This window comes from Lepidochelys kempii, chromosome 20, assembly GCF_965140285.1.
Source record: "Lepidochelys kempii isolate rLepKem1 chromosome 20, rLepKem1.hap1, whole genome shotgun sequence".
In the NCBI taxonomy this organism is placed as follows: Eukaryota; Metazoa; Chordata; order Testudines; family Cheloniidae; genus Lepidochelys; species Lepidochelys kempii.
In genome coordinates this window covers 4,096,221-4,122,988 of record NC_136399.1, presented here as the reverse complement: position 1 = coordinate 4,122,988, position 26,768 = coordinate 4,096,221, and the positions used below count along the sequence as shown (strand labels likewise).

At 59.4% G+C, this 26,768-nt stretch overlaps 2 protein-coding genes across 5 annotated transcripts; both read right to left on the bottom strand.

Annotated features, from left to right (window-relative positions):
• Positions 1 to 247: 247 nt before the first annotated feature.
• Positions 248 to 8,265, bottom strand: LOC140901034 (glycoprotein-N-acetylgalactosamine 3-beta-galactosyltransferase 1-B). The gene is made up of 3 exons (XM_073319201.1): positions 8,163 to 8,265; positions 1,955 to 2,619; positions 248 to 522 (listed from the first exon to the last, which is right to left on the bottom strand). Exons 1-3 carry the CDS (start codon positions 8,263 to 8,265, stop codon positions 358 to 360), a joined length of 933 nt encoding a protein of 310 aa, XP_073175302.1. The 3' UTR covers positions 248 to 357.
• A 4,791-nt stretch (positions 8,266 to 13,056) lies between these two features.
• On the bottom strand, positions 13,057 to 19,324 carry LOC140900888 (glycoprotein-N-acetylgalactosamine 3-beta-galactosyltransferase 1-B). 4 transcript variants are annotated; one of them, XM_073318819.2, is made up of 4 exons: positions 19,196 to 19,324; positions 16,608 to 16,838; positions 15,204 to 15,868; positions 13,057 to 14,467 (listed from the first exon to the last, which is right to left on the bottom strand). In XM_073318819.2, exons 2-4 carry the CDS (start codon positions 16,810 to 16,812, stop codon positions 14,249 to 14,251), a joined length of 1,089 nt encoding a protein of 362 aa, XP_073174920.2. In that variant the 5' UTR covers positions 16,813 to 16,838; positions 19,196 to 19,324; the 3' UTR covers positions 13,057 to 14,248. The 4 variants fall into 4 exon arrangements, with proteins under 4 accessions (XP_073174920.2, XP_078705747.1, XP_073174921.2 ...); XM_078849621.1 differs by having other exon boundaries at positions 15,399 to 15,868; XM_073318820.2 differs by lacking the exon at positions 19,196 to 19,324 and adding an exon at positions 17,905 to 18,061.
• Between the last annotated feature and the right edge of the window lie 7,444 nt (positions 19,325 to 26,768).

The following is a 26,768-nucleotide window of genomic DNA, read 5'->3' as shown; positions in this document are numbered from 1 at the left end:
ACCCCCCAAACCCACTGGGGTGCCCTGCCTGCGAGCCCCCTCCCCGAACCACATCTCTGCTCTGAGCTCGCGCTCCGCACCCATAGAGGCTAACCCGGCACGTGATGTCCGGTCCTGGCATCTTCCAGACAAGGGGCTAATCAGGCTCTGCTCCGTCCCACTGTGACCACGCCCCCGTCCTACACGCAGCCCTCCAGCGTCAAATGCCCCCTCCCTCCCCTCGGTCGCTTTTATACAGCCCCCGGCACCGTGGGTCCAGCCTCACGCCTCACACTGGTTCTGAAGCCCCATTGGGGTAACCCCGGCCCTTGGGATTTCGCGCCCTTCACTGGCGTCCCGCCACGGAGCCCCCGACAGTCACCCCTCCCTGGGCTCTGTGCGGTTCCAGGTCCTCGGCGCCGGCTGGTAGCGGGGCCGGTATCCGTACGGACGCAGGTGTTGGCTCAAGTATTCCAACATGTACATCTCCTCCGGGCTGACGTAGTGGAAGGAGATGGATAAATCCGAGCAGCTCTGGGCACCCTGTGGGGACGAGAGCCAGCCGAGCTCAGGGGCCTGCAGCCCACCCCAGCCTGAGCTGCCTTGGACCCAACACAGCTATACCCCGAGGGCAGCAATTGACGCCACCCTGCCCCAAGCCGCTGCCAGTCACAGTTCCACCCCCCCCCCCACCACCACCTTTGTGCCCCGATGCGCAGCCATCGGCCCCAGGATTGCGGCACCGTGCGGGGAGAGGCCGGCTGTGCGGCACATGGGGAAAAAGGGGGGGGTCTTTACAGGTGAACCCCCACACACCCATGTCACTTGGAAGCCCAGCACAGAGTCTGGTGCCTGGGGATGGATCACGTGATGAGTCCCTGCTCTGTTCATTCCCTCTGGGGCACCTGGCCTTGGCCACGGGCGGAAGACAGGACACTGGGCTAGATGAGCCATTGATCTGACCCAGTGTGGCCGCTCTTATGTTTAATACGCTCGCAGCCCGGTCTGGAGAGAGCCCAGCATGGCAGAAAACTTTTACCCTAGCGAGCCGGTGACTAAGAGGCACCATTATTCACGCTAATGGCTCCTACGGCCTTTTAAGGGTCTGGCTATCAAGGGGTCAGTTATGTTGGAACCAGGTTGCTGCCGGGCATCACGGGTGGTTAGAAGCTCATCAGCAGACAGGGCCTTGAAGCGTCACGAGACGCGTGTTGGTGGCGTTAAAACTGGCCTAGCGACTTATTCAAAGCCCTGCTCAGCGCAGCCCAGGCAAGGCCCTGATGGCGAGACGGCGGCTCGGCCCTGCTGGAGACCGGGACTAGGTGAATTCAGCCCACCGTGCTAGGAAAGAAACCTGCCCCGTGGGGGGTCGGAGCTCCTATAACTGCCTCCTGGGGGCGGGTTTCATGGGGGACACAGCTGATCTGGACCACAGGAAGAGACAGAATCCGGCCCCAAATGGCCTGCGTGACTGAGCCGGGCAGGCAGGCAGCTCAGCCATGTGCAAAGGGGACCTCAACCCCTGGACAACATTCACCGGCCTGGGTTAGACAGAGGGTCAGCATGTGGCTCGTGAGAGTCCCCGCTGGCCTTGAAACGGACCAAGAGCCGACTGGCTGGGTCATGGGGATCGAACCCAGGACCACTGGATCTAAGCGCATGAACCAGCAGACGCAGATCTGTTGGCCCAGGCTGTAGCAGGCTCATGTGGCCCAGCTCATGTGGGGGGAGTCAGGGGGACAGAGCAGCACATCAAGCCCCATGGCATCGGCACCATCTGTAGTGAGTGGGCGGAGCTGGGAGGGTGGGCGGAGCCTGTTTTGTGGGCAGAACTGGGTTGATGGGCAGAGCCAAGAACAGTGCCAGGAATCACGGGACCATGATGGTCTGGTCTTAAGAGATACGAGGCCCAGTATTCCTCGGCCCGGGGCACCCACCTCCTAGCTGCCCCGAGCCGGGACTCCCTTACACTCACCACCAGGACGGGGTAGAAGGAGTAGCTGGGATAAAAGCGATCAATCCGGAGATTCTCCATCAAGTGCTTCTCTGGGGGGAAGGGGTGGAAAGTCTCCCGCCCCTCGGTGTCCCGGGAGTCCCCCGCCTGCACCCCCACCTTCTCCATGCACTGGCCCAGCGCCAGGTCCTCCACCGAGGTGGTGTGGCTGCACACCTGGGTCCTGAAGCCCTCCACGAAGCGCCTCAGGGCCTCCTTGCTGAGGACGTAGCCGGCCCCGCCGCTCATGTAGCCCTGCTTGGCGAAGGGCTTGAAGCGCTTCCCGAAGTAGACGGGCGCCTCGGGCGTGTGGTTGGCCAGCAGCCAGCGCAGGTTGTCCAGCACCACGAAGGTGTCGTCGTCCGCCTTGAGGAACCAGTCGGCCTGCTCCAGGTGGTGCTGGTGGACATACTGGAAGGCCCGGATGGTTTTCCAGTACAGCTGGTCCCGGCCTTCCTTGGTGTCCAGCCCCACGGCGGGGAAGCCGTCGTCCCGCACCGAGCTCATGAAGAGCACCACGTTGCAGTGCCGCGCCCACGTGGCCTGGACGTGCCGGGCCTTGGTCTCCAGGTTGCTGGGGCCCGTCATGACCCAGCACAGGATCCGCACCTTGCTGTACAGCTCGGCCGCGATCGCGTTGTCCTCCTCTGGGAACAGAAGGGCAATGCCTTATTTCAAGGGCCCTACCAAATTCACGGTCAATTTCACAGCCATGGGATTTTAAAATTGTTAAGTTCATTTTTTCAGCTATTTAAATCGGAAATTTCCTGGTGTTCTAACTGTAGGGGTTGTGTTGGGGGCGCAGCGAGCGGGGTGAAATACACACCTGCTGTGTGTGTTGGACTGAGCAAGATTTGCACTTCACACACTGGTGTAAAGATTTTTACATGAGCCTTTAAGTGTGGTGGCTAAGGAGAGTCAGGAGTTGGCTACCGGTTTGTTATTTTCTGGTTGCTTATTTCGGGAAAGGGACGAAGGGACAGAAAAGCCGGAAAATGAGTGAAAGCGGTAAAGCCATTGCGAAGTTGGAGCTTTTAAGACTGCAGGTTGCAGAAAAAGAGAGAGTGCACCAGAGACTATTACAACTGAAAGAACTGGAGATAAAGGAGAAGGAAAAAGAAAGAGAGTGAAAACACCAACCAGAACCCACCGACCCCAGCGATTCCCGTCACTCCAAAAATCCACAACTGGGACCACTTATGTCCTGCATACAATGAGGCAGACGAGATTGCTGAATATCTGCGCACTGTTGAAAGGCTGTGTGCAGTGCCTGAAATCCCTGATGATCAGTGAGTTCCTACCCAGATTGCGAAATTAACTGGTGAAGTGCTGAATGTATTCAATGAAATGCAAATCCAAAACCACTGTTTTGCAAAGGTTTCCGATTCCCCCTGAAACGTATCGAGTTAAATTTAGGAATCTTAAGAGGGATATTGGTATGAGTAATGGGGAGCATGAGAACAAAATGAAAGACTTGATGGGAAAGTGGGTGAGGGGCAAAGGTGTTGCAAGCTTTGAGGGGATGTTTGCTCTTGTTACTCAAGAGCATTTCCTAGGCATGTGTCGGGCGGATGTAAAGCAGAGTCTCTGGGACAAAGAAGTAAAGTCTGCGGAGGAAACGGCATCTCCTGCTGATGTCTTTGAACAGACCCAGGTGTCTACTGGAAGCAAACCACCAAAAGAGGGGTTTAAACCCGGTGGGAAGGGAAGATCCTGTTTTATCTCTAGCAAGAAGGAGAGTGGCTGGGAGGCTGGGCCCTCACCTCCCCAAAACCATTCCTCTAACCCTCCTCCCAAAGCTCCTGTAAAAACAGAAGAGCCCAAAAGGTGTGAGCCGTGACATTCCTCTGAGGAATAGATGCCCTGTGCTAGGAGGAAGCAGGCAACCAATAGTGAACGTTAGCTCTGCTCACAGGCGCCTGTCAAAGTCAGATTCAGGACTCACATAATTTGTCAGACCACTCTGTTTATTAGCAAAGCGCTTTGCCAATGCACCCAGATATGTGAGCCCCATGCAAAAGCTCAAGCTAACTTATTTATACAGATAAGCCAAAGCCAATTTAACATAAGAGACAAAAGAAAGAGAAACTGACAAATATACATACATATCTTATTTGCATACTAACATTTACCAATCTCCTAGCTCAATAGGAACTCTAAGTTAATTAGTTTGAGGACCCATTGTCTCACACTCCTTAATGTTTCTCTTCCTGACAACTATATTTCAACAAACCTTTCAAGCAGCATTTCTTTAATTCATTCTATTAATTCATATAATTCATTCTACTTTCACACGCTGACTTTCCAAAGTGCCCACGAGTGCTCAGCCCCCCAGGCCCTGCCCCCACTCCACCCCTCACCCCAAGGCTCCATCCCCACCCCGCTTCTTCCTGCCCAGTTCGGCCCCCTCCCCGCAAGCACTCCACATCCTCGCTCTTCCCCCCAGATCCTCCTGCCCGCATGCCGCAAAACAGCTGATCATGGCGGGTGGCAGGCACTGGGGGAGGGGAGAGGCACTGATCTGCGGGGCCCGCCAGCAGGCGGGAGGTGCTGGGGGGGAGGGGCTGATAGGGGGGCTGCCAGTGGGTGCTCAGTGCCCCCCCAGTTTTTCTCCGTGGGTGCTCCAGCCCCGGAGCACCCTCAGAGTTGGCGCCTATGGTTCTGCTGTCCTCAACCCAGAAAACCCCCATGGGATGGTGTGAGGATGTGACTCAGCAGGGAGGGGGGAGTGTTGACCTGGGAATGTGCCCTGGGGATGGGAGACCTGAGAGCCTGTCACCTGAGCCAGGAGGGGGAGGGGGAGGGGGAGGTAACACCTCTGCCCATGAATGTGAAGACAGGCTGCAGAAGGGAACCTGCGGGGGGGGGGGGGTTAGTTTCAGTTTGGTGCTGGGTGGAGGAACACAGGGGACCCCAGGGCTGGGGTCTAAGCTCCCTGCTCCCCCAGAAGGACTTGACTGAGGGGTCCTGGTTGTACCCACAAGCTCTGTTGTGGACTGTGTTCCTGTTGTCCAATAAACCTTCTGTTTTACTGGCTGGCTGAGAGTCTCAGTGAATCCCAGGAAGAGGGGTGCAGGGCCCGGACTCCCCCACACTCCGTGACAGATGGAAACCTGACGTATTGGTTTTGTGAGCTTAGCCTCTGCAGAACCAGATACGGAGCATGTAAAGGTTGTCAGCATTAACATCAGGGAGTACTTGGGGCAGAGGGATGCAGGGGCCCAGAGCCCTCTGGTTAAGCAGAGCGTGGTCCCAAAGGCTGGTGTATTACCTGGCCAAACGGCAGAGATTGTGGGGGTGGGCGAAAGCAGATTCCTCATACCACTAGCTAAAATCCATGTGGTGTGGGACGGTTTGGAAAGTGTTTTGACCATGGGGGTAATGGAACATCTCCTTGTCGACCTGCTGCTTGGTAAGGATTTTTTCCGTGTCGCTCAGGTTAAAGTATTTGCCCGCAGCAAGGAGGAGTTTTATGCTGGGACCCCCAAGGGAAAGGGTAAGGTCTCAGGAACCACTGAGAGAATGGGAGAGAGTCTCCTTGATTCCTCTGCAGCAGGGGGAAGCCACATGCTTCCAGGTGGGAGGGTGGATGAGACCAAATCCTACTCTGCAGTTAGAGGCAGCACCACCTCAGGAAGGGAGGGGGGTGTAATGCCTGCCAGGGAGAGAACTGTCCAGGTTGTTAGCTGCCAGCAGGTTGCAGATGAACCAGAGGCAGACCCCGCTTCAGGGAGCAGAGAGCAATGTGGCCCAGAGGAGAGCCCAGAGAAGGCGCAGGGGATCTCAGAAACCACATTGAAGTGGGTGAGGATTCCTGTGACCCTGTAACACAGGGAAGCAGGGTGCTTCCAAGTATGGAAGGGGCTGAGACTAGCTCCTTTCCAGCAGAAGGCAAAATGCCCCAGGATCGGGGGGCAGGAGAGGGGTTGTCAGTGACCAAGAAAACTGTGCCAGTTGTTAGCTGGCAGAGTTTTGCAGGTGAGCAAGTGATAGATCCCTTCTTAAGGAGCACAGAGAGATGTGTCTTAGAAGGGGTCCCAGAGGAGGGAACTGGGGAAGGCATAGTGGGGCTACAGGAATGTCTCCACAGTGATCACTTGGGAGAGGATGCCCAGGACTGAATGGCTGGGTCAACATCCGTGCACCCAGGCACTCACAGCCTGTGCCCCAGGTTTTAAGAGGGAACTGTGTAACCGACGTCCTGGAGGGGAGCCGTCACACAGCTGACTTCTCAGGGACAGAGAAAGGGGTGGAGGAGGACACCCCAATCCAGGGCCCAGTTTGTCAGGATGCTATTTCTGGTACATTTTTGGAAGGTAACTGGGTCCCTTTACATCAAGATGCAGCTCCAATGCCTGGGACAGCAGAGGAGTTGGAACCACGAAATTGCCAGGTGGTCGCTGTCAAAAAGTGACGGGGAGTCACGGCCCTGCACCCCCCACTTCCTGCGATTCACCGTGACTCTCAGCCAGCCAGTAACACAGAAGGTTTATTAGACGACAGGAACCAAGTCCAAAACAGAGCTTGTAGGTACAGAGAACAGGACCCCTCAGTCAGGTCCATCTTGGGGGGTAGGGAGCCAGACCCCGGTTCTGTGCCTCCCTCCATTTCCCCAGCTAGCTCCAAAACTGAAACCCCCTCCAGCTATCTCCCCCAGCCACACTCCCGGCTCCTCCTCCAGCCTTTGTCCAGTTTCCAGGGCAGAAGGTGTCACCTGGCCCCCAACCCCTTCCTGGGTTCAGGTTACATGCCTCATCCCTCAAGTGAAGTCACCCCCTGATATCCCACCACCATCCAGCACCAATGCAGATCGTATCAGTAAAACTCCCAGGTCAAAACTCCCCAATCCCTACTCCATCACAATAGTTTGCCAGAATACAAATGACCCAACTGACAGAGAGGGGGATGTTTTCCCCCAGGCTGGTGAGAGACAGGGAAAAGTTATGGGACAGCTGCTGGAAAAAGGTAAATCTGATGAAAGGGTAAACACACCTAGCCCAGAGAGCACAGATAAAAGCCCTCTTGGGAAAGGGGGCAGGGAAGGACCCAGTGCTGGGAGGCAGGAAAAACAGGTTAATCTCAAAAAGGAAGCTGAATATTTTTGCATATGTACAGTCCTGGGGTTGGAAGACAGCGCCCCAAGGGGCCAGTCAATGTGCAGGATCCCTGTCTTGCCAGACCCTGAGATCCCAAAATCCCAGAAACATGATTAAACTAAGAACCCAGGCAGACGGGAACACTGGAGGGAGGGAAAGAAAAGCCAATGACTGATTACACTGGAGGGAGGCAAAGGACACCATGGGTAATAAACAAACCAACCTCAAACCAGACTGTCTGAACAGAGGGCATGGGATCATAAAGATACTTCTAAACGCCCAGCTGTGACAAAAATTTTGATATTAATGTTAAGTCTTGGGATAAGAATTTTGATACCAATGTTAAACCTTGTGATAAGATACATTATGCACAATTTTTGGGACGAGCCTTGGGACACAGTAGAAATGGTAATTGAAGACACCTGTCATATTAAGAAAGCTTCTGATAACGCTGCTTCTCAGTTAATACCTGTAAACAGATTTAAAGCTCACCACAGCAGAGAAACCATAACAAATCTGGTTTGCTGTGTGAAGGGGGAAACCGAGGCACGCCACCTCATGGCCTTGATGGCTGGATGCCAAAAGAACCATAACACAAACTGCCTTCGGGCTAGTCAGTGACTAACCCTCTTGCAATAAACGAAGCGGGGTGGTGTGACATTCTATACCTCGGGGGAGCACGCTGTAGCCCTCATATTCCTCAAGTATAGCTAATTGCGATATTCCATGTAAGGCATGTCATGTGAGGTTTTGGGGGAAAGGTTATGATCTGCTGAAAGCCACTGTTCTCTCTAAACAGCTGTATCATTAGTGCATATGCAGTTATCGGATTGTGTTACATGCGATTGTGTTACATGGCTGTCAGTAAAATGTGCTGTAAATTGGGGAATCAGCCAGATTTTAGCTCTCCAGAGACAACAGCCAGGATAGTCACCAACGCCCGGGCAGGTGTCAACCAACCATCAACAGCCATTGACTTGCAAGTGAGCTACAATTCAATGACTCGCCTCCATAAGGCCATAGGGGATTTCCCTGACCCAGGTCTGGGGGCAGGGGTCAGCTCTGGCATTAGAAAGACTATGTCCATCCCTCACCTGGGCGACGATAGTAGTGGGTTCTTTGCACCAACGCAGACGTGCTCTGTTCTGTCCTGAAGGCGTAGATGAAAGTAAATCCCATGGCAAGCCCCACAGCCATGCCGAGGCAAAGCCACAGCTCTTGTCTCCTGGGGAGCAGCTTCATGGCGAGGCGGCACGTCCGATCTGTATGAGGTGACCCAGAATAAGCTGCCTGCCCATGATGCAGGAGCAAGGGGCTCATGCAGAGCTGGCTCCCACCCCCACAGAGCTCTCTGCACAGCCAAGGGAATACTTATTGTAGATGACATGTGGTTGGACTGCGGAACTCCTTGCCACATGACTGTCTGAGGCCAAGCATTCAAAGCAGGATTGGACATTGCAATCGGTAACAAGTATTAGGCTAGTTAATGCTGGCAAATTCTGGAAGAGACATGAAACCACCTGCTTTAATCTCTATTAGACAAGAGAGAGAGAGACAGATTTTGGGGTGGGGGCAGGTTTATCCCATATCTGCTGACTGGGGGGGTTCTCGCAAATTCCTCGGAAGTGTCTGGTGGAGGCACTGTCAGACAGGCCCCTGGGTTCAATGGACCTCAGTTCTGAGCCAGTCTGGCCATTGCTTTGTTCCTGTGGGTCGGTATCCACCTGGTTCATGGAGAAGTGGGCTGCTGGGGGCCGGCGGGGAACTGGGGGGCAACAGAACAGGTAAGTTTGGAGCTGGGCAGGAATTTTTGCTGATTCGACAAAACTGAAACATTTCGCGGAACCACCTTGGGTTCAATGAATTTTCAGCCAGTCACAGGCAGGGCTTTGATGGCACCTGCCTGGTTTCTGGAAGGGCTGTGGGGGGTCCCCGGTTTTCCAGGGTCTGTGGTTGCATCCAGGGCTTTCGGGGTCCCTGTCACAGAACTGGAGCCCCAAGAGAACCCCAGTCCAAGCCAGGGCTTCTGGGTTCATTGCTCCTGGCCCTCTGGCTTCCCCGGTCTGCCCAAGTCCTGAGCCTGGGGAGTATGCATGGCAGGGCTGTCCCAAAGCCAGAGGGCTCTGGGAGCCCTGGATTGCAGATATGAAACTGACAAGGATCCCATCAGTTTCAGGCTGCCCAGTCCAGGGGAACACCATTCCCCTTAAATTGGTCTGGGTCCAAATCAGAACCAAACAAAACATAGAAACTCCCCTCGATCCAGGACCCTGCGTTTTATCCACTTCTTGGGGGGGTAGAGGGGACACTTGGGACACATGCTGGGTCAAGATGCTACCTGGATACTGAGTCCCCCACAGCTGCTCCTGTGCTCAGCCCCGATCCCCTCCCTAGGGTGACCAGATGTCCCGATAAAGTCGGGACTGTCCCGATTTTTAGGTCTTTGTCCTGCATCCCGACATTGCGGCTTTGGCCGCTCCGGCGTTTTGTTTTTTGCTTCAACTTCCCCCATGTGTCCCGGTATTTTCTCCGTTAAATCTGGTCACCCTACCCCTCCCACATCTCATCTGAGCACCCAGTTCCCTTCCCTCAGCCCAGCCCCGCTTTGTCTCTATCACCTGACAGCTTTTGCCTTGGGCCTGGCCTATGCTATGAAGTTTTGCCGGTTAATTTTGCCTGCATTGGCATTGATCCCCTGTAGCAGCACACACAGACCTCCTGCAACAATCCCACAATGCCCCAACCTCATCTGAGAGCGGGCTGGGTCTCTAAGTCACCCACTGGGGGGAGGGGTAGCTCAGGGGTTTAAGCATTGGCCTGCTAACCCCAGGGTTGTGAGTTCAATTCTTTAGGGGGCCATATAGGGATCGGGGGCAAAAATTGGGGTTTGGTCCTGCTTTGAGCAGGGGGGTTGGACTAGATGACCTCCTGAGGTCCCTTTCAACCCTGATATTCTATGATTCTATGTTGCAGCCCAGGGGAGAAATCCCACCCTGCCTGACCCCTCTTGAGACCGGTGGGCAACCCAGAGCCTGATCAGGCATCCGCAAGGAGAGATTCATCAGAGACTTCCTCCCGCCGGGCACAGCTCACAGAGAGCGACTCGGCCCCCACAGGGACTAGGTGCCAAGGTCCTAGAATACACGCTGCTTCCTGCCCAGAACCCACCAACCATGTCTGGTGGCCACCCACGGCATGAAACCTGCACCCTCCGCCAGGCTGTAGCCCGGCAGGTGAGAGGGGTCCGTCTTCTAGGGACCGCTGATCTCACTCCCCTCCTCCTCTGTGGGGAGCCACCGTCCCCTCCCCAGCCCCAGAGCCAGGTCAGGAGAATTGGGGTCCTGGGGTGCTGCTTGGCTCCGTGATCCCTGTCGGAGGGGAGGGAATACCGGCTACCTTCATTAACCCCTGGTGCTGCCATATCATCGGGGCCTGGGTCAGTGCGAAGGCAGCCAAGTGTGTCTGTCCCCGTCACCTCCTGCACGGGGCAGACTTTTGCTCACCTTTATCCTCCTGCGCATCAGCCCAAGGGATCGGCTCCCCCTGCTCAGGCTGCAGCTCAAGCTCCTGCAGAGGGCTAGGCCGGCTTGCCCCAAGCCAGCCACCACTCCCTGAGCTCCAAGGATCCAGCTCTCACCGGAGGCTGCAGCTTCGCCTCCCCGGGGAGCAGCAAAGAGACTGTCCTGGCCCCGGAAATGTGCACACAGAAGAGCAGCAGGTCACGGTGACTATACCCAAGCCCCACCCCGGAGTCTCTCCCATGTACTGCGGCACCCCAGTCGGGGCCTGACACCAAGCACCTGCCCTGGACAGATCCTGCTTTAATGCACCTCCACGTCATGGGAACCCAAGAGCAGAGGGACAAGGCCAGGGGCTCCCGGCGCTTTCTCCAGGGGTGAACCCGGTTCCACTAGGATCTTCGCTCTCAGCTGGATGTTGGTCCATTGGTCCAGCTGGCCTGGTCTCCCACCGTGACCAACTCACGATGCCTCATGGGCCAGCAAGGCCCCCATGCAACCCAGGGGAGAAATCCCACCCTGCCTGACCCCTCTAGAGACCGGTGGGCAACCCAGAGCCTGAGTCCTGGATGCCTGATGCAAAGCTCAGTGCCGCCCTGAGCCAGGGGCTCCTGACGGGCGACCCGCAGAGCTCTGGCGGGGGGACAGTGGGAGGCGGGGGAGGGGGCATGGCTGGGCACATGGCTGGGCACATGGCACCAGATCCTTTGCAGCCTTTCCAGCTGCTAAAAGTACTTTGAACCATTTCCTTATTTCCCTTCCCCACGTCAGCAAGCGCTGGACGGGAGGGGCCAGGCTGGGGCCTGAGGAGTGCCGGGGTGAGGGGGAAGGTAGTGCCAGGTGATGTGGGAAGAAGAGTGCAAAGGGCGGAGGCGGTGTGGCAGGGGTTTGGGGAGGAAGAGGAGGCCAGGTGGAGGGATAGCTCAGTGGTTTGAGTATTGGCCTGCTAAACCCAGGGTTGTGAGCTCAATCCTTGAGGGGGCTGTCATGGAGTCCCCAGGCGATGCTCTGGAACTGCTCCCCACGAAGACAGGCAGGACTCTGGGGAAGTCTCCTCTCTGAGCAGCCTGTCCCCAGGGCAAGAAGCTCACCCGGCTTCCACCTTCCTGGGTCTGACCTCGGAGCATTCAGCATCCTCTGAATCCCCTCTGTGCGCTTCCCACAGCGAGTCCGCCCAGGCGGGGTGCTGGGGAAGCCAGAGGGTCCTGCCCCCCAACTTTGCAGCCAGACGGGACTCTCAGCCAGCCAGTAAAACAGAGGTTTATTAGATGACAGGAACATGGTCTAAAGCAGACCTTGTAGGTGCAGAGAACAGGACCCCTCAGCTGGGTCCATTTTGGGGGGCAGGGAGCCAGACAACCACGTCTGCACTTCACTCCTCATCCCCAGCCAGCCCCAAACTGAAACTCCCTCCGGCCCCTCCTCCTCCGGGCTTTGTTCCTTTCCCGGGCCAGGAGGGCACCGGATTCCTTTGTTCTCCCACCCTTCAGCTCTCACCTTGCAGGGGGGAAGGGCCCAGGCCATCAGTGGCCAGGAAACAGGGTGTTGGCCATTCCCTGTGTCCAGACCCCTGCACACACCTGCCCTCAAGGACTCTGCAATGATCACACCCCCTTATCCCACCCCCTAGAGACTTAAGAACTGCAGGGATGGGGGGGGTGAAGAACGGAGCAAAGTGCCAGCAGCTCCCTCCCACGGAGGCACGTGTCCTTACCCAGCCGTTCCCCCACTGAACCTTCCAGCCGGCACAGCCATAGTTAACTGTGAACCACCACCTCTTCCCCTCCGGCTGGCAGCACAGATCTCACCCCCTGGCGTCCCTTCACCTCCCAGCCCTGCCGTGCAGCCGCCGCCCTCCACCCCAGAGCCAGCTGCATTTGGGCCGTGACGTCTTTCCCACATTGCAAAGCGTAGGCGGACTCAACTCTGGGGGGGAAGGGGTTAATGTCTCCACACCTCCGGGGCTAAGGCTGCCCTGCTCCGGTTGGGACCCAGGCCCAGGCCCCTGGACAAGAAGCGTCCAGCTCAGGCCCTGTTGCGCAAACACCTCAGCTGGGGGGGGGGGAGTCGGAGGAAGCACCCGGAGCCACAGCCTGGAGTCTGACCCCAGCCACAAAGTGGGTGCAGGGAACCTGTCCCGCATGGCGCTGATCAGCCTTAGGGCCCCAGCTGGCTGGTCCCCTGCACCCACCCTGCCAGCCAAGTTCCCCTGCCCTGTCTGCAGCCCCAACCCCACCCCCAGCAAGATGCCAGCAGCTGCCTGCTCTGACCCTGCCAGGCCAAGGAGTCACCCCTGGCTGGCGCACGCAGGTGCCTCCGGGCTGGGCTCAACCCACCCATTGAGGCTGGGCGTAGCTGGGCCCTGTGGGCACCGCGGTCAGCACCCGCTCAGCCCTGGGTGCTGCCATAGACAGAGCCCAGACACAGCGGTGGGAGCCAGGATGGGGAAGCTCAAACCAGGTCACGGCTCTTCTCTTTAAAAAAACCAAAGCAGTGTTTATTCACCCCACAGCCCACTCAGCCCCTCAGGACAGTGAGGAGACCCCCCTGCTCCAGTCCACCACGTGGCGGTGGGGGGCTGCCACACCGGCATTTCACAAAACAAAGGGAAGCCACAAGTGAGGCTGTGAAGTGGTACCATCTGCTGCGGGGTTCCTGCTCACCCCGCAGTGGTGCAATCCACTGCCGAGCTCCTGCTTGCCGTGCAGTGGTATGATCCGTGGCAGGGCTCCAGCTCAGCCTGTGGCCCCCTCAACCTGCCATGGTCTGATCCGTGGCCAGCACTCCAGCTTAGTCGGCAGTGGTATCACCCATAGCTCCCCTTACCACGCAGTGGTATGATCCGTGGCCTGCTCACCTGTACTGGTATGATCTCTGGCAGGGCTCCAGCTCACGCCGCAGTGGTATTGCCCGTGGCCCCTTCACCATGCAGTAGACTGATCCGTGGCAGGGCTCCAGCCAAATCTGGAGGCGGCGGTATCACCCGTGGCCTCCTCACCATGTAGTGGTATTGCCCGTGGCTTGCCACGGGGTCTCTCTCTGCCCACAATTTGCGATTGGTCGGGCCCAGGCACCTCTGCGTCGGGGACCTCCAGCCAAGGGCAGCGCTTCTGCCTCTAGCATGCCTGCCCGCCTCGGCGTCCCCACTGCCAAGGGCCTCTCTCCCGGCACCCTCTCCAGCCCAGCCAGACCCTGCCCCCAGAACTCCTTGCCACCCCCATCACATGCCACCCCATGTGCCCCCATCATGGCATCCCAGCTCCTCCTCCTCCCCCCCACAAGGGGGAAATGTGCCCTCCTCAGACCTCACACCCTCCAGGCCCCTCTGCGGGGTAAGGGGGGAGAGATGGCTACTCCCAGCCCCCTCACTCCTTGGCACAGTGCCTACCACCTCCCCATTATAAAGCCCCCAAGGCCCATGGACTGAGCCTCCCCCTGCCCTGGAGGGGACCCTCTATGTGGGATCCCTCCGCCCCTCTACCAGCAAGGGGCTCAGTCAGTGCCAACTGGGACGGGAGCTAGACCGAGACACCCCGCGCCCTCATCCAGTCCAGGGGCTGCCACGTGGCTCCCGGCCACGGCTCGCCCAGGGTGCCCGCCTCACCTCAGGCACAAAGCCTCTGGACGCTCGACCCCAGACCGACCGCCGCCTCCCAGCCCCCCTACAGTCCCTCGGTGCCCTGCACCAGCAGCGTAGCCTTGGCCACCTTCGGCCGCCCCTGGCGCCGCAGCAGGCGGGCAGCGTTCTCCGGAAGGGGCGGCTGGTAGCGGTAACGGTAGCCGTAGGCCCGCAGGTGGTAGGTCAGGAACTCCAGGGTGTACATCAGCTCGGGGCTCACGTAGTGGAAGGAGACGGCCAGGTCGGAGCAGCACTGGGGGCCCTGCAGAGCGTGGGAGGGCAAGGGTTCATGGGAGAGGCCCCGAGCCAGGCAAAGGGGTGTGACTAGGGCAGGAGGAGCAGCCCCAATAGAGATCCCCCCCTTCCCACCCACCCCCCTGGTGCAAGCCACGGGACCGTCCTGCTACGAGCCTCCAATGAGCAGCAAACAGGCAGCGTGCTGGACCTCCCCCCAACTCCCTGCCCCCAATCCCATCCCTGCTCCCTTGGGGGCAGAACGGGCGTTGGCTCTGGACCAGGAGCTGGCCCCCCCTCGGGGCAGCACCGCTGGCTGGCTACTGCTATTAACTCTGCCCGCTTATCCACTGGGTTCCACGGGGCACCGCGATCCCCCGCAGCTTCGGGAGCTGCCCATCTGCAGGAGCGCGGGCACGCAAAAGTACCAGAGGCCCCAGGGACCAAGCCAACGTGAGGCTGAGAGGCCACCGGTGGGACCCAGGCAGCTACGTGGGGTCCACGTGCTGCTGGGGGGTCTTAGAGGCCTGCGGGCTGGGTACCTGGCACCCCGGCCTGGACCACGGAACCACCTCCCCTGGCCACGGAGAAGCCGGAACAGCAGGGCCTGCGCTCAGTTGGGCCTGGGCACCCGCACCCGAAGGATGCCACGAGGGGATAAAAGCAGCCCAGGCACCCAGGCCCAGGGGAGAGGAAGGGAAGGCAGCCGGGGCACCCACGCTCAGAGGGTACCACGGGAGGGAGGCACGCAGGCGGCCACATACCTCCACAATGGGATAGTAGCAGTAGTTCCAGTACCAGAAGCTCTTGGAGAACTTCCCGGTGAGGTGGGATTCGGGCCCAAAGGGGTGGAAAGTCTCCCGCCCAGCGGCGTCCCGGGAGTCCCCCGCCCGCACCCCCATCTTCTCCATGCACTGGCCCAGCGCCAGGTCCTCCACCGAGGTGGTGTGGCTGCACACCTGGGTCCTGAAGCCCTCCACGAAGCGCCTCAGGGCCTCCTTGCTGAGGACATAGCCGGCCCCGCCGCTCATGTAGCCCTGCTTGGCGAAGGGCTTGAAGCGCTTCCCGAAGTAGACGGGCGCCTCGGGCGTGTGGTTGGCCAGCAGCCAGCGCAGGTTGTCCAGCACCACGAAGGTGTCGTCGTCCGCCTTGAGGAACCAGTCGGCCTGCTCCAGGTGGTGCTGGTGGACATACTGGAAGGCCCGGATGGTTTTCCAGTACAGCTGGTCCCGGCCTTCCTTGGTGTCCAGCCCCACGGCGGGGAAGCCGTCGTCCTGCACCGAGCTCATGAAGAGCACCACGTTGCAGTGCCGCGCCCACGTGGCCTGGACGTGCCGGGCCTTGGTCTCCAGGTTGCTGGGGCCCGTCATGACCCAGCACAGGATCCGCACCTTGCTGTACAGTTCGGCCGCGGTGACGCTGACCTCCCCTGGGCACGGAGAGAGCATTAGGCGCACGGGGGCGGCCGGGGGAGACACCCCCACCTCCCCAATTGCCCCAAGACTGAGCCGGCCCCTGGCATTGCAGGTAGGCGCGGGCGCCGGTGCCAGGGCCTCCCGGAGCCCATCGAACCTGGTGTACACGCTGAACCGGGCAAGGACAATGGGAGGTGAGGTGGGGCAGGCTTCTCTCATTTACTGAAAGTGCAATAAATCTAGGCCAGGGTGAAACTGCCCAGGAGGCACCATTCTCCAGTTCCTCCTGCCACCCACCTCCGGGGGCAATTCCTGCCAATTCCAGTGCACGTGCTGGCCAGCCGCACAGCTGCATCAGGGGTTCCCTGCCCCGGCGCCAGGATCCCCTCCGTCTCCGCCAAGCAGCCGAAGGGGGCAGGGGAGTGGGGGTGTGAAGGCTGCTGGGGCTGGTGATTTTCCGGGGGTCTCCTGCCAGCTGGCACAGGAGGGGAGCTGCAGCCGAGTGGAGGATGGAGCCCGATCCCCCTAGTGCGGCTGCCAGGATCAATCTGAGGGGATCCCCCAGGGGAAAGTGCTGCTGGAGAGCCCCACCCCACAGCCCCTGGTCCCAGCTTGGCTGCCCCGCTCCCTCTCCCAGCCTCTGCACGATCAATCCACAGCCCCCCACCCCCTCTCCCCTACGGCCACTGCGCCCCACGGCCCTTGCAGGATCCCTCCATCCCCCCAGTGCCCCCCACCTTTGGCATCGCTCACCTGAGAGGTGCGGGTGGCCAGTGCTGAGGAGCGCCAGGTGCTGGACGACCCAGAAGGGGTCGACATCAGGGTGGGGTGTCTGGCTCTCGGGGCCTGGGGGCTGCGGCCAGAGCAGGCCGTTGAGCAGGTAGAAAGTGCTGAGGAAGCCGATCACGATGCCCACATGGAAGGCCAGCCAGGGGCCCTTGAAACCCCCCAGCACCATGCTGCCCAGGGAGGGCTTCACACGGCCTAGGGGGAGAGAGCGGGTCAGGATGCTGGCGTGGGGGGCGCTGAGTGAAGCCACCAGAAGGGGCGACTCTTCCCCGCACCTTCCCCGCACTTTACAGCTTAATCGTTAATTAACAGCCAGGCTCAGCTGGGACAGGAGCAGAGTCCAAAGCTAAACCCATAAAGGGGCAGAGACAGTGGAAACGCCGCCCCCTCCACCCCCCTGGCACCGGTGCCCGCACCCTGCCAGGGTCCAGGATCTGACCACTTTTTCCCAGCTGTTCCCCCACCTGGCCGGGATTTCTGCCCCACACTATCCCCCCTCCCCAGTTCCTTCTGCAACACTCGTAGCCCTGAGCGAGCTGGGACAGGGATCGATCCCCAGTCCCCCACCCCCTACAGCCCCCAGGGTCGTGGCAGAGATGGGGGACTAGGAAGAGGGAAGCCAGCCAGAGGCACATTTGCCAGGAATGTCCTACCCCAGCAAACATGCCAGGAGGATGATGGGGGGCGCATCCCCAGGGCCTGCCCTGCTGGGCGGTGAGGCAGGAAAGGTGTGGGGGGGCATCAGTCTTCAGAGGGGACCCTAACCTGAGCTCCCACCCCAGGGGGATGCTAGCGACTCCAGGGGGACCCAGCCCACGGGTCTGCCTGGGCGATTGCTACCACAGGCAGGATGTTGGCAGAGGCTATTCCACCCCTTCCACCCCTCACGGGCCCGCGTCCCCCCCCACGGGACGGGTCCTGCCCTTCTGCTCCGGGGACCCCAGCCCTCTTCCGGGCTCACAGCTGGCTCAGAAATGAGGTGGAAATAACCCCAAACCCACAGAGCGGTGGAGTGGGGGGGGAAGCAGAGGCAGACAATCCAGAGAGCAACAGTCAGGTCTAAACTAGGTCAATCCATCCCAATGGGTGACGCCAGGACCTTCAGGGAGTCTATGGGGCTGGGCAGCCACGCGTGGGGGAACCAGACCTCCCTCCACCACCTCAAGCCTCCCCACCCCATGATGGGAAGTGTCTCCCCCTCCCAGCCCCTTTGCCATCCCTGCCCTCAAGCATCTGGGGGGAGCTGCCCCCCATCACTCACCAGGAGAGCGTAGCCCCTAGGCAGCCAACAGCGCCCAGAGACTCCAACAGGTGGTTGGGATCCAATGAGCGCCCCAACCCCTGTCCCCCCCAGGCTGCTGGGAAGGGCTGGTGGCCACAGCAAACAGGAGCTGGCTGATGAGCACGGAGGAGGGGTTTCTATAGCAACCGGGGGGGGGAGCTCTCTGTCCAGCCAGACCCCGCTGGAGGGAGGGGATGGATGGACAGAGGGACAGAGGGACAGACCCGCCCAGTGCACTTCACATGGCCCCCCTGGATCTCCTCCCCACCTAGGCCTCCACCCACCCAGTGCCCCCCCACCCTCCTTGTGGCACCCCCATGCAGTGCCCTCCATCCCTGCCCCCAGTGCAGCCAGTATCCTTGCCCTCAAGGGACCCTCCATATGCCCCAGGTTCCCACCCCAGCATCCAAGGGGACCCTCCCTCAGCCAGCCCCCCCATCTCCTGCCCCCCTCCACCCAGAACACCCTCTGATTCAAGTGATCCAGACAGCCCCCGAGCCCCACCCTGCAACCTCCATCTCCCCGCTCCAGGGGTGCCCCCCCACATACACTGACACCTGGCACCCACGCCGAGCCGCCCCCCACCTTCCGTTCAGAGCTGGGCTCTTTACTCGCCAGCCCCTGGAGGGCTCAGAGCCAGGCTGGTCTCCTCTCCCTAAGTGGGACCGGCCCCAGAATTAAATTAACCCCCTAGCACCCACAGTCCAGGTTCTTCTGTTTGCAGTAGGGGTCACCTTCCCATCCGAGTGGAGCGCAGGGGCCAGGGGAATTAAAGGACAGGAGCAGAGCAAGACAAAGGGCACCAGGGTACAACCCTCCAGAGGGAGCGATCCTAGGACCCAAGCAGACGGGGCAGCCCCACGGCAGGGGAGAGAGCGGGGTGGGCAGAGAGAGATGCCCTCTCTGTGGGCAGAAGGAGGAGAACAGAGAAACCCTGGGGGTGGGGACGGAAGGGGTCAGAGGGAAGAGGGAGGTAAGAGGGGCAGTGCCAGGGAAGGGAAGGAGCATCCAGGGGCAGAGGATGGGGGGCACTGGGGGGGGGGGAGTCCGGAGGACATGGGAGGGAGAGGGAAGGGAGCACCCAAAGGGAGACAGAGTTGCAGGGGGATGGGGCAGACGGGGGGACCCCGGGGGAGACGGGGTGGGGAGGGGAGGGGGAGACACCGGGTGGGAGTGGGGCAGAGGTGTGGGGAGACATAGGGGGTGGGGCTGCTTTGATCTAAAGCCCCCCAAGTCTGGGGGGGTGTCAAGGGACCCGTGGCACCGTTACCTTCCCAGGGCCGCGGGGGCAGAGCAGAGCGGGGCGGGGCGCGGCCGGACCCCCAGCAAAGCCCCCACCCCAGGCGCCCCACAGCCGCCACCTGCCAGCGGAGTCTCCGCAGCGGAAGCACCCAGCGCTACATTGTATCCAGCTCGGCCATAAGGCCCCGCCCCGCCCTGCGCCCATTGGCCGCCGGGCTGCCAGCCCCCACCCCAACCGGCTCCTCATTGGCTCAAGGACCCCCCACCCCCATACAGGAGGCCCTGGGGCAGGTTTCTTCCCCTTATGGAGGGAGACCTGGGGGGCAGACTCCCTACCCCCCCGCGGATTGGGGGGACAAAGAAGGGGGAGGGGTAGTCACAAGGGGAGAGGACCCAGTCCCCGCCGCTCCCCCTCTTCAGCAAAGAAATGGGGGCCTGGGGAGGAGGAGGAGTGGGGGGAAGCGGGCTGGGGAGCTCCTTGCCCCATATCCGGGTGTGGTCCCACCCTACCCCAGTACCTGTCCCCCTGCCCCATAGCTGGGCGTGGGGAACATATGGTCCATATGGCCTGTAGCCGGGTGTGTCCCATGCCCTCTGCCCTGTTGGGGGGAGGTGTCCTCGCCTTGACACCTCCTGTCTCCCTGCTGCTCACCTGGCTAGGCTGGTGGTTTTACTGGTTTGGCAGGAAATCCGTTTCCTGCCCTTCCCTGTGAAGCCAGATTGTACCTACATGAGCAGGATGGAGCCCAGCCATTGTGCAGAGCGGTGGGGGTGGGGGCATGTTCATTGGGGTTGAACCCTCCTACCCCTGCTGACACCCCCATTGCCCCAGGGCAGGATTTGGTCCACGCTGGGCCGGGGCCTATTCTCTGCAGGATAAATGTTTGTTCTCCTTACCTGGATGAGTAGAAACAAAGAGCAGGATCTAAACGACCCCTTCATCTGATCCAGTGAGCTAACCGCACACAGCAGCTGCTCCTGGGGCAGGCACAAAATGCCCTGTGACCGGGGGGGCCTGTTAGCAACCCAGGATGGAGCCCTATTCCCATTGCCCCAGGACACCTGTGCACACCTGCATGCAGCAGCTGTGGGACAGCCCAAAGCATGCCCCACCCCTACCCAAGGAAGGGGATTCCTGAACTGGGCCGAAGGCACAGGCCTGGATTTGCCAGCCTCAGATGGAGGCAATAGGACAGGAGGCTGGGGGCGGGTGGGAGGACGGGTCCAATGGGCAACAATAAGACTCCTGCAGGCCCTGTCTGATCGCCCGCCCCTCCCCCCCCCGAGCCCTCTATTTGCACACACAGTGGCCCACTTTGCCCACAGAGCTGAAGTAATTGTGCATGAGTAAATCCGTTCCACGAAGTGGCAAAAAGTCAACAGCCCCTTCCCGCCTGACTGCAGCCAGCCCCCCGGGTCAATTGCACAAGCGGACCTGCTGCGAAGGCTAGAAAAACAGAAAGCCGGGATCCAGCAGGACCCAGATGTGGCCCGGCTGGCTAGATACCCGCAGGGGCCTGAGGGCTGATGCCAAGGATGGCCTGCAACAGCTTGACAATACCCTGGTGTGACGAAGTGGGACAGTTCTTAATGTTTCTTCTGAATAGTGTGGGGGTGCCTCAGTTTCCCCTAGGCAGTTCTTAAGTATCTAGGTGGTGCGATAAGGGTGTATGATCATTGCAGAGTCCTAGAGGGCAGGTGTGTGCAGGGGTCTGGACACAGAGAATGGCCGACACCCTGTTTTCTGGCAACTGATGGCCTGGGCCCTTCCCCCCTCCAAGGTGAGAGCTGAAGGGCTGGAGAACAAAGGAATCCTGGCCCGGGAAAGGGACAAAGCCCAGAGGAGGGGGGGCTGGAGAGAGTTTCAGTTTGGGGCTGGCTGGGACATGGAGTGAAGTGCAGACGTGGTTGTCTGGCTCACTGCCCCCCAAAATGGACCCACCTGAGGGGTCCTGTTCTCTGTACCTACAAGCTCTGTTTTAGACCATGTTCCTGTCGTTTAATAAACCTTCTGTTTTACTGGCTGGCTGAGAGTCCCGTCTGACTGCGAAGTTGGGGTGCAGGACCCTCTGGCCCCCCCAGGACCCGACCTGGGCGGACTCGCTGTAGGAAGCACAGGGAGAGGCAGAGGATGCTGAATGCTCTGAGGTCAAACCCAGGAAGGTGGAAGCCGGGTGAGCTGTGTGTCCTGCTGGCAGTCTGCTCCCAGAGAGGAGACTTCCCCAGAGTCCTGACTGGCTTCATGGGGAGCAGTTCCAGAGCATCGCCCAGAGACTCCGTGACAACTGGCGGTAGCGGTGGGATTTACTGCAGCCCGTGACGCAGTATGTGACTGGGGAGCAGTAAAACGAAGGGGGATTGACGGGGACCAGGCGTGCTGCTGAAGATTCAGAGAGAGACGGTTTCACCGGGCGGTTAACCCCTGAGAGTGTGTGACCAGAAAGAAGGACTTTTGCAGTAACAGGGTCCCCCGGGGGATTGCAGCGAGCGGTCCCAGGGGTGGAGGAGTCTGCCGCTCGACCCTGGCAAAGAGGTGGTGACCTTGAGAAGGGCTGACACACTAGGGGTTCTTCCTGGAAACCGTGGGGAGCTGAGAGCACACAGGCCTGTGAGTCCACAACAACTTGGGAAGAGCGGAGTGATGGCCTGTCACCGTCTCCTTAAGAAGGACATTGTAACCCTGTGCAGAAAGAGAGGGTTGAGCATTGGAAAGTTCATCAAAGCAGAGTTAATCGTGCAGCTGGAGAAGGATGATCACTCTAAGGAACAGATTCCTGACCCCAAATGGGGCTAGAGCAGGATCAGGGAGCAGCTGGAGTGGTAGCCAGGCATCGCCAAGACTCCTGTCCCCGACCAGACGGGGGTCTTCACGATCGGGTTCCCCATCGGGGGATTGAAGACGGACGGGATTGGAGCTGAGTCCCAGAGAGCGAGAGGACCGTGAGAGACAGCGAGAGCCCGAGAAAGAGCTGCAGAAGCAGCAGCAGCATGAACTGGCGGTGGGGGAGCGGAGAGGCCTAGGGGACCCCCCAGGGGTGAGTGGGGATAGACCCCGGGGGGCCAGTTCCGCAGGGAACCTCGAGATTAAATTGCTGCCCCTGGTTAAGGAGGGGGGGATGTGGATGCCACCTCACTGCCTTTGAGCAGGCTGGCGATTTGAACCAGGGGGACCCTGCGGAAAAGCCCCGGTGTCTAGCTCCCTTGCTGGGTCCCAAGGCCGTAGACTCCATCAGCCAGATGGGTGGGGAGGTGGACAGGCTCCCACTCCTGACCCCAGCCTATGTGTCTGTGTGGAGTTCCCTGGGGTCGGGCCCCTCGGACCTCCAGTGGGAGCAGAAGGTGACGGTCAATGGGGAGACATTCCTGGGGTGGCGAGATCCTGGGACAGAGAGAACTGGTGTCAGGCCCCGGGTGGTGCAGCCTCAGATGCTGAGGGGCTGGGTGAGCTGGGTGAGGGTCCCAGGGATGAAGCCCCTCGCCCTGCCTATGGCCCAGATCCCTGTGCAGACCCAGGAGGGGTGGGGCTGGCCGGCCGTTGGGGTTCTCCAGGACACCAGCTGCGAGACCCTGTTGTGGGGTGACTGTGTCTCTTTGGGACAGGATCCAGGCCTTGCTCCTGTAACGGCTGAGAGTTTGAATTTGAATCCAGGGAACCAATCGGGGGAGAGGGAAATGGTCAGTGAAAATGCAGATGACCTGGCTGGCAGCGGGGAGGAGCAGCTAGGCTCAGGCTACCTGCCTGCCTGTAACCAGACCCCTGGGGCTGGGTGGGACAGAGAGATGCTCCTCGCCCCCTTGCACACTGGAGGCGGGGCTCAGGCTGGCTCTGATGCAGTGAGGAAAGCAGTGGCCTGCCCCACTGGGACAGCAAGGGCAGCGCTGAGCATAGTGGGAGCTGAGACCCCAGCTGAGTGGGGGGAGACACAGGCAGGGCAGGGGATCTGTTGGGAGTGGCAAGGTGCTTGGTAAGGAAAGTTTGGATGAGCCTAGGCAGCCTTGTGAGCTGACAGCTGTGTCTAGTCAGCAGGGTGGGAAGGCGAGGAGGGTGGAAGATGAGTGTCCCTGGACCTTACCTGTTAGCTGGGTGGAGAAGTGTGACAGGGAAGGAAACGTACCTGTGTCTATCAGGGGTATTGACTTGCCTATGGAGGGAGCTACCCTGGTCTCCAAGCAGTTGTCTGTGACCAGCCTTGTGTGCTGGGACAAGGGGAATGAGATCCCAAGCTGTGGGTCGATAAAGGAGAAAGTGTGTCCGGCTCTTCTTTGTCCGTGGAGCAGACAGAAGGGGCCTTTCAGCCTGTGATGGTTGAGGGTCGTGCAGTTGTCTCAGAGTTGGTTCTGGATTCAGCTGAAGCCCAGGAAGGGAAGGGTCCTAAGTTTGTGTCTGCTTGGGAGAATGGCCCTGTAACTAGGTCGCATCCAGTTAGTGTCTATGCAAAATCCCAGAGACCAGACAATTCTGGTGTTTGTATTTTGCCTGTTGCTAGTGTGTGGCAAAGGGAAGGAGAAGGCTTCTAACCTTTTATCTAGGAAGTCTGTAAGTTTGCCTGAAAGGGGATTGTGTAGGAATCCGCTGGATGGGCCAGAGGTGATTCTGGATGTAAGGGAGACCCAGAAAGAGTCTGTTGTTGCTCAGGAAAGTGTTCCTCTAGAGCAAGCCCTAGGTAAAGAGGGTAAAGGCAGAATTTCTGTGAGGGGTGAATTGTTGCATAGAAAAGCCCTAGGGAAAGGAATCCTCATGGAGTCTTTGCAAGCAGTTTACTGCAACTGAAGGGTGTGAAAGTGATTTAATCAAGAAAGTCTCCATTCCTGACAGCCAGAAATTTTCTGTTCTGAATGGATCCACTGACTTTCCTGTTGAAAGATCCAGTGTGTATAGCTTTGAGAAGGTCTCAGATGGAGTGAAAGCTGTTAAGAAAGGTACACCGTCCTATAACCAAGTGGTTGTTTTTGGCCTGCTTGTTGGGGAGACAAGGTTGTTGAGAAAGGGATGTCTCCATGCTAGTTCTGTAAGTGAACAGTATGTGGCCCAGGTCAAGATGGGGGCCCTTAACCAAGAGAGCCCGAATTGCAGCCCTCCAGACTGGAGCTCTGGGGGAAGACCCAATCCCAGTTTGACCCCCTGGGGTTTTGGGGTGGCCAAAGGGCATGGGCTTCATAAACCTTCCCACATGTGGCCTGCGAGTGCTATCGACCACCCCCGACCTAAGGGGGGGAGTGAAACTGGAAGGGCCTGTTGTAACTCCCACCAAGGAATGGGAGAGATGCTGGGGCATTCATGGAAACATTGGTGGCTTCGAACTTCCCCAGGTCACCAGCTAAAGTGACCCCGCTCAGTTTGATCTTGAAGGGGGGAGAGATGTGACGAAGTGGGACTGTTCTTAATGTTTCTTCTGAATAGTGTAGGGGTGCCTCAGTTTCCCCTATGCAGTTCTTAAGTCTTTAGGGGGTGAGATAAGGGTGTATGATCATTGCAGAGCCCTAGAGGGCAGGTTTGTGCAGGGGTCTGGACACAGAGAATGGCCGACACCCTGTTTTCTGGCAACTGATGGCCTGGCCCTTCCCCCCTGCAGGGTGAGAGCTAAAGGGTTGGAGAACAAAGGAATCTGGTGACCTCCTGGCCCGGGAAAGGAACAAAGCCCAGAGGAGGGGGCACTGGAGGGAGTTTCAGTTTGGGGCTGGCTGGGACATGGAGTGAAGGGCAGACGGGGTTGTCTGGCTCACTGCCCCCAAAATGGACCCAGCTGAGGGGTCCTGTTCTCTGCACCTACAAGCTCTGTTCTAGACCGTGTTCCTGTCATCCAATAAACCTTCTGTTTTCCTGGCTGGCTGAGAGTCCCGTCTGACTGCGGAGTTGGGGGGCAGGACCCTCTGGTTTCCCCAGGACCCCGCCTGAGCAGACTCGCTGTGGGAAGCGCACAGAGGGGCAGAGGATGCTGAATGCTCCGAGGTCAGACCCAGGAAGGTGGAGCCGGGGGAGCTGTGTGTCCTGCAGAGAGGCTGCTCCCAGAGAGGAGACTTGCCCAGAGTCCTGCCTGGCTTCATGGGGAGCAGTCCCAGAGCATTGCCCGGGGACTCTGTGACACCTGGTCAGACCCCTGGAAGGGCTGGGCCTGCCAAGTAGGGTTGCCAACCCTCCAGGCTTGGCCTGGCGTCTCCAGGAATTAAAGCTGAATCTTTAATTAAAGGTGATGTCATGTGATTAAATCTCCAGGAATACGTCCAACCAAAATTGGCAACCCCACTACCGAGACCCCATAAGAGCGTGTGCTTGTTCTGAGCTGAAGTGGGGGTGAACTTGAAACCCCTTGGGGGTTTCCCCCAGAGCCCAGGCTCGGGTGATCTCCGGTCAGCTTGTTAGCGTGTGCATGAGTGTTTTTAATATTGTCTCTCGAGAGCTTTTCCTTTAAGGAGAAAAGCAGCTGGCTGGCATAAGGTGACAGTCATGTCGGCCGGCACAGAAGGGAGAGCAAGCAAGGCCCCTAAGCCAGGGGGGCAGGGAACCGTTCAGCCTGGAGATACACCGCTCAGACAGGAGCAAGGTGTGTTTCCACCTGAGACAGGTGACAGCCGGGAACCTGAGGGTGGGGGCCTTTGCTGGAGGCGCAGCTGCCCTGAGCTGCACCCATCTCCCAGCGCCACTGGCCTAGCTCCAAACGAGCCATGGAGGATTCTCGCTCGCTAGCCTGTAGGGGCAGAGATTAGGGCTGGGGATGGCCAGCACGACCAGGCCCTGATCTGAGATGGTGTCCTGTCTCCCCCCCCACCCCACCCCCACACATGCTCCTGGGAAACCAGCTGCTGGGAGGAGTGGGGGGAAGGGGCAAAGCAGAGGTGCTGACAGATAAAGCAAACACTGAGGGCTGAGCAGAGGTGCCAAGGGAAGAGAGGTTCAGAGAGGCGCGGGGGGGGGGGGGGGGGATGGCGTGCAGGGACCGAGGTCGATTTTGCAGGTGTTGGGACGAGGCTGCCCCGCCCGGCCATGAGCACGCTGCACAGCTGGCACCATTTACGCCCAAACCCCAGAGGAGCAAAGCTTTGTCTGGCAGCATGTTGGGTGCAGAGGACCCATGCCAGCCTCTCCGCATCCCGCTCCCACATTGAGGAGTGAGGCCCTCACACCCCCGCTGCCCATCCCCTCCCAACCCGAGGGAGGTTAATCATTCACCGAACAGGTGGCCAGGCCTCTGCGCACAGGAGGTGCCTTGGAGGGGCCCTGCCTGCTGGCTAAACAAGCGTGCAGAGCGAACGGGGAAAGGATTTTCAGGGAACAGTTCAGTTCAGGGCGAGCGCGGGACCTGCCCAGGCCTGGAACTTTCTCATCAGCTGGGACATTGTTTTCCTGCTCTTCAAACGTGGGCTGGCCGGTTACCCATCCCCGCCTGCGTCAGCCTGGCTGCTGGTAAGTGCTGGGTGAGGCATCCGGGCTGGAGAAAAGGTGACACGACTGGCCTTCCTACCCATCCCACTGGGGCACGTGCCTGGGAGAAGGGCAACAGCTGGCCAGCACCAGGGGCACAAAGTGAGACAGAGAGCGAGGGGTCCTGCTTCCAGCTCCATCCGAGGGAGCGGTGGGGGGAGGCGGTAGGATGGGGGGGCTG